The 6,806-nt window shown below is 39.7% G+C and overlaps 1 protein-coding gene across 2 annotated transcripts in view; it reads left to right on the top strand.

Annotated features, from left to right (window-relative positions):
* The window catches only part of IPMK (inositol polyphosphate multikinase), a 38,632-nt gene that overhangs the window by 662 nt on the left and 31,164 nt on the right, over positions 1–6,806 (top strand). For both annotated transcript variants that reach the window (XM_088168759.1, XM_014893204.2), the window contains exon 2: positions 3,003–3,088. In XM_088168759.1, the coding sequence (XP_088024885.1) occupies positions 3,003–3,088 (86 nt within the window). The remainder of the gene's footprint in view (positions 1–3,002; positions 3,089–6,806) is intronic.

Genomic DNA, 6,806 nt, shown 5'->3' with positions numbered 1-6,806 from the left:
TGTCAACTGTCAGTGAATGAAATTACATCACTAATGACACTGTGAGTTTGTCTTATCTACAGCCTGCATCCATGGTCTGCCTTGCTGCAGATAATCTCAACAAAAAAGTCATTCTTCTCTTTGCCCCTGACAAGGGCTGAACTTCAGAACCTTTTTGATCGTCAGTGACTGGAGTTACAGCACTAAGGGCACTGTGAATTTGTCTTATCTACAGCCTGTTTTCATGCTGTGGCTTGCTGCTGATAATCTCCACAGAAAAGTAATTCTTGTCCCTTGCCCCAGCTGCAGAGGTGAAATAAAATGTAGATGGAGGTGCATTGGATCCTGGAAGGTGTATGTGTTCTGTGTTCATACATCGGAATGAGGTGGGATCATGCAAAAAAGGGCTCACTTCAGGGAGAGCTTCACCTTTGGCATATCAGTTTTACTTAGATCAAATAGCACAGGTGATCATCTATATTTTGGGTGCCACTCAACAATGGATTAGGTAAAGGTAGCCCCACTACATCTCATGGGCAAGACCAAGACTTTTCTGCAGAGGTATCACTATGGTTGATGATCTCATCTTGGAAATTGTTTTATGTTGAAGACCAAAGCTGCTCTGGTACTCTCAACTCTCATTTTTGTAACTTGATTTTCCCTTCTATTCCCACATACAAACAGACAGAGGACTTGAAGGTATCCAAAGTATTTTTAACTTTTTTTTTTTTAGTAAAAGTACATTGTAAAATTTCTCCTGAATAATCTTCCTTTTTCCCTTTGTTTCCTGTGACTGTTACTGCCTTGCAAAAAAGGCCTCTCACAGCCTCTCTGCATGCATGTGTAGACATTAGGTTTCTGTGCATTGTAACTGCCCTTTTGTTGAATGCTATATGCAGTAGTGCTTCCCCGAGATAAATCATGTGTAGCAAGTAATGACTTTGGGTTGTGGCTTAATTCCGTAGGTGGGTGGAGAGAGACAGAAGCTGGTGGGATATGTCACCTTATAGAGCCTCCTGCACCTGGCTATGGTTTGGTGCCTGTACCTGCAAAATGCTGGAGTGGGATCCTGTAGTTGAAGGGGCCATTCTCCTTCAGAGTGACTTGCTTGCTCATTTCAGAATGGTAACAAGCTTTGCATCCACAGCCAGAGAGAAACGTTTGTGAGATATTTCAGGATTTTATTTTCAACATAGTTCTGTTGATTCCTCAGAAATGTTAATTTGCTTTTTCATATGTTAAAACCGTCCTATTCCCTATCTGTGCTGAAAAATCCCAGGAAGCCTACAACAAACCCATGACCAACATCCAAATGATTGTATGATCTGCAGGTAGAGGTACCTCTGCTTTTTGTTGTAGATCAGAGAGAAGGTTATGGAGTTTACATCTTCGTGGTGAATGTTGAAACACGGCCCTAGTTTTCAGGCCTGCCCCTGTCACAGTGACAGAGTAGTGCAGTAAGTGCTCTAGTCTGTCAAGAATGCAGAGAATGAGGGAACTTTAGATATCAGTTTAATATAAACTCTTCAAGTAATATGTATCAACCCAATAGTGTATGGATTCTCCTTCCAGGAATCTTTGCCTGGTCTTTCTTTTACCTTGTAGATTGTCTACTTATCAAAGCCAAAATGCAGATTTTTGAGGAGCATGTGTTATAAAACCCATTTTAATGTTTAAACTATTTTATTTTAATGTGATTTTTAACAATTCATGTATAGAACACATGCCATTGAAGTAGTTGGTGCACTTTGCAGAGTGGTTTCCATCACATGCAAAAGGGTACAGGGAGGAGGAACACAAGCTGCTGTGTCTGGAAAATGTGGTAGTCTTCATGTGTGGCAGAAACAAGCAAGAAACATGACGTGAGAGCTGTTTTATGCAAATTTTTAAAGCAAATCTTTGGCATAGCAAACTATTGAAACAACTGTTCTAAATCTGGTGGTTGTTTTAAAGTAAATATCTTGGTCTCTAAAGATTTTTTTAGTTTCCAAGACTGCACACCAGACCCCATTCATAGATAATGTTTTTTAAGAGGTGAAAAACACAATTGCTCTTATAACTGCAAACTCTCCTTGGGATGCAAAGCTCCTGGCTTATTTTTCTGTTTTCTCGCTTGGTAGTTAAAAACAGAACCTTGTTTGGATATAGTTGACATTTTTGCTATTGTTCTAAGCAAAATAAATTGCTGTATGAAAAGCTAGAAATTAATCCTAGCAGAAAATTTCTTTTCCAGAAGTGGGTTTTTTGTTTTCCCTTGCACCTCATGATGCAACACACTCCATTCTTACCTACATCCATATCTTGAGCATCCTCAGATACTCAGTTGCATTTCTTCTGCAGGTATTCAGAAATACTGGTGACTGGAGAGTCATAAGGCTGTTTCATGAGGGTATTTTGGAGGGGATTTTTGTGCAGACTTGATGAAGGTGTTGCCTGGCTGAGATGAAATTCTGTACTGTAATTATGGGTGATACAAATAGTAGCATCTGATAGCTTGGAGTGCTGTAGGGGTGCTACTTCTTGTAGTAAAGACCCTTTCTAGTGGCACTTTCTGTGCCACTAGTATAGATGTACATCCACAGGACATTTATTTCTGTTCTAATAGTGAGAAATGCATTAAATGTGGTATTCCTTTAACATCTAGGCGTTGTTGGAAAACAGTTTATGAATTATTTAAAAAGGGAGTGTCTATGTAATCTTTGTTAGTTAATGATGGAGGTTTGGGGGGCTGGAAGTTTTAATGTCAAATCCTAGTACTATGTAGGCCTTGTGCAGAACTACACCCAGGAAGTTATTCAGTGGGTAGAAATAAGAGAAATGCAAGCAAACCTTTGCTAAAGGTTATATGTAAGACCTGACAATTTTGTCTCTACTGTGTGTGCAGTGGAAGAAGCAGTACAGCTTTTCAATAGGCTATCCTTGATGGTGAAATCACTATTTCTGGAAAACAACAAAAAAAAAAAAGGTAAAAAGAAAGTTGTACCTCTTAAAACTAAGCCCTGAAGGAAATGCTTCTCTTCTAGGCATACTACAGCATCCAGATGGAACTGTCCTGAAGCAGTTGCAGCCACCGCCTCGTGGTCCCAGGGAGCAAGAGTTCTACAAAAAGGTGAGGATCCCTCAGTGTGGAAGAGGCTGACTTGCTCCAGGTGAAATGAGGGGTGTGCTTCCTGTAGAAGTACATCCTTATCATTGCAGCTGGGAAAGTGCAGCTTAAATACCCTGCCATGGTATCTATGTGCTCTCTAGAACTTTCTGCTCCTTGCGTGTCAGTCCTCATGCCTTCATGCACAGGATTTAAGCTTGCTTATTTGTTCATAGGATATCAGACTTCCACAGAATCTAAGATTTTATTGAGAAGCGTTAATCTCCTGTCTATGTTTAAAGGATTGTGTTTGATCCCAACTTTCTCACGTAGCTAAGTCTCTCAAAATTGCTTACGTCTAAATTTAGCATGTTTTATGCTTCTTCCTAGCCTGGTTTACTGCTAATTGCTCTGTTCACTGCATTAAAACTCAGCTCCTTTAAAAAGTCAATAAAAATCAAAACTCTCAAGTTGTTTTAACTTGAATTGTTCTATTTTCCTATTGCTCATCTTCAGTTTGCTTTATCAGTAACTTTAACAAGTGCAGACCAGGAAAGCTGTTGCTTTCCTGTGAACAGTTTCTAGAACCTGCAGTGTCCTACCTGCCAGTGATAGTCTGTCATGTGGTTTTCATATGTCACATTGATGCGCCATGCCTTTCCATGGCTTATTAGGTACAAAGAACTATCAAAATCTTCACGCTTGGTGTAAGAGGAGTCTTGAGACCCTCTACTTGTTCTGGTATTTGGCTTGGATTTTGGTTGTTTGGTTTATTTTTCCCTAAAAGAGTATTAATTTAAGTTACCAAAAGACCTTGCAGATTTCATGAAAATGTCTCATGTAAACAATGCAAGGTGCTTTAAGTGAACAGTGTGTTTGCATACTAGCATTATTTGATAATTCTCATGATGGGAGAGAACAGCAGCTCTTGAGTTACTAGGAGCCAGTTAAATGTAAATATTTTTCTGAGTTTCTCTGTGACTCTTATTGAGAGAAGGTTAAGAAATACTCTGTCCAGCCTGAGTGGTAACTTGAGTAGAAGGAGAAAGCTTGAATAGACTCCTTTGAGCACCAGGCTACTTACTGTGCTGTGAAATCCTTGGGCAAAGACAGTACCATGCTGTCCCTGCCTAAAGCCAGCAGGTAAGAGGGGTAAGTTCAGGCGTTGCTTGGACATGAACTCTTTACATCATAGACTTTGTAATTTTGCCTGTTTAAGCTTAGACTTGTGTGACAAACTGTGATCAAGACCCTGGGCAAAGCCTTTGAGAAGGGGATTACTATGTTAGTGTGCTTGTTACTGTGCTGTGAAGAAGTCAGATCTCAATGCTAGTAACATGTGAAGTAAGCTTCTATTCTGTCTTCTAAGACCTTGCTGGGTTGCTTTCAACACTGAATTTTTTTGGTTATAAGTCGTCTTGGAAAGGGATTGGGCAATTCTTGAAAAATAACAGAGGAAGGGAAAGATGTAGACATGATTAGTTGTGTGTGGGAGAAGGGAAGGAGAGACCACATACATGTGTGTTGTGTTGGTAAAAGTACAGGCGAAAGGTCTTGGGGATTTGTTGCTTTTCAATTATTAACTGCTATCATGTTTACTCTCAGGCAAGAACTGTGTGATGTGGGCTATAGACATCTAAGCACTACATATTGTTGTTATAGGATGATAATTGCTCTGGGTTGGGAGGTTCAGGGTACAGCTTCTTATGCAGCTTGAGCTGATCTGATAGCTCATTGTTACCAAAAGGGAAATACCTTTCTTCCCATTCCTGCCATTTACCTTGCACCATGATGGTGCTTTTTTGGACATTTATGAACTGATTTGACCTCTTTAAAAGATGGCAAAACTTCCTTATCTTGGTAGTCTTCTGGCAGTTTAGATGACTAAGCTGACAAGCAATGGGAACAACAGTAAGGCTGCCCTGCTTTGGTGACTGAGTTCAGCCCATCTTGTGGGCTATAATCAAAGAGACATTGTCACCTTGGAGAAGGCTGATGAGCCTCCAGAGATTGAGGGAAGGATAATTTTACTGTTTCTTGAGACAGGGAGTTGTTTGAAAGGTGGCCATGTACAGGAGATGGTGAGAAACAGTGCAGAAATGAAACAAGTGAAATAAGACTGATGAGTCCCAAGCTCTCACTTTGTCAGGGCAAAACAGCTGGTCGATTGGTAAGATTAAAGCAGGTGGTTGTCCATTAGTATATGTGGATTAATTGTGACTTTAAAAAAAAAAATCTGCTCCTGTTTTTTCATATGTGCTTAGAACTGTTTTGCCGGTAGGTAGGTGAGTTATTGCTCCCTTTGCATCCCACTTTATATTACCATGAATGAAAATTAATGCCCCAGTACCTGGGTCAAAAGCAAGGGAGATATTTTTCCTTCTGGAGCAGCATGCCTCCCCATGTGAAGTAACTGAGAAGCTCTGTAGTTTATGATAGCAGGAAGATCAGCATGTCTCAGTTTCAGCTGCATGAGTCAGCTGGAGAGCAGCTATCACAGATCTGAAGCAGAAGTGTCTTCCAAGAACCGGGAAGTGGAATTTCAGTGTGCAGTCTAGTGCTTGCGAGCTGAAGGCTGCAGGGAATGTGTCGTGATAGATGATAATGAGGCATTAAGAGACAAGTTTGACTAGAACGCTGATATATTTAATGTTATACCCGGATAGATATTATCTTCTGTTTGGACCAAGAAAATCTCTTCTGAAACTGGCTGGATTTGCTTGCATCTCGATGTGTGAACATGACAGAGGTAAAAATCTGTGTCAGTGAATCAGAAGTTTTTTCCCTTGTTATTGATGGCTTATTTTCTGCTGAGCATGATGCTAAATACTTACCAGTAGAGCCCAAACAAAATGGGCTTCCATTTTGGAATGGAAACTCGAGCAAGACATGTACTGCAAAATACTAATAAGTGATCCAAAACTTGCTCAGAAGCAGGTGGCAGTTGAAATTTGGAAGAATTTCACAGGTCTCTGTCAAATCTGGAAAACTGCTGAAGTAATTCCTACTCAGGCTGCTGTCAGGTTACCTTTCTGTTTTCTTCATAATATGTTTGACTCCCATTAGCAGTAATTTTTTGTAAGAGATGATTTCAACAAGTAAACCAAACTTATCTACTGTAGCACTAGGTCTCATTCTCTACTGCTAGGGAAGGGGCTTGCTATGTGTTATGAGGGAGGGGAAAAACAGACCATGACAAGATTATAATGAATACCTTCTATGATAAAACATGAGCTGTTTGTGCTAGTTTATTAATAGCTTACTCTGCACTGCTTAACTTCTTGTTGGAGTGTGACATTCTAGCTGTAATATCCACTTGCTAATTGAGTTCTGTAAATCTGAGTAATTATCTAATAAAAATAATAACATTTAAATTTTGTTTCTGCAAATTCCCTTTCTGTACCTGAGGGCATGAACTCATTACAAATATTGCCTGCATAACCATGGAGTGTTTTACTTGGTATTCAGGTAACCTTATCTGTGTGAAAAAAATAAGAGGTTTTTAACCTTGAATAGCTACAAAATACTTTGTTTTCAATAGGTATGAGCAACAAGAGAATTAAACTAATTGAAGTGTAAGAGTGGTGTTTATTTAAGGGCTATCTATGCTGCTGATCAGTTGTTTCTGTGTAATGGCGATGCTCTGTGAGAAAGTGTAGGTGGAGGTACTCCAAAGGACTACGTTTAAGTTTCAGGAGGGAGCAATATACAGTGATGTGGGAACAGGAAAATAGTGTTGTTT

Source organism: Sturnus vulgaris, chromosome 8, assembly GCF_052056855.1.
Source record: "Sturnus vulgaris isolate bStuVul1 chromosome 8, bStuVul1.hap1, whole genome shotgun sequence".
Taxonomy (NCBI): Eukaryota; Metazoa; Chordata; class Aves; order Passeriformes; family Sturnidae; genus Sturnus; species Sturnus vulgaris.
This window is presented reverse-complemented; position numbering and strand designations above follow the sequence as displayed.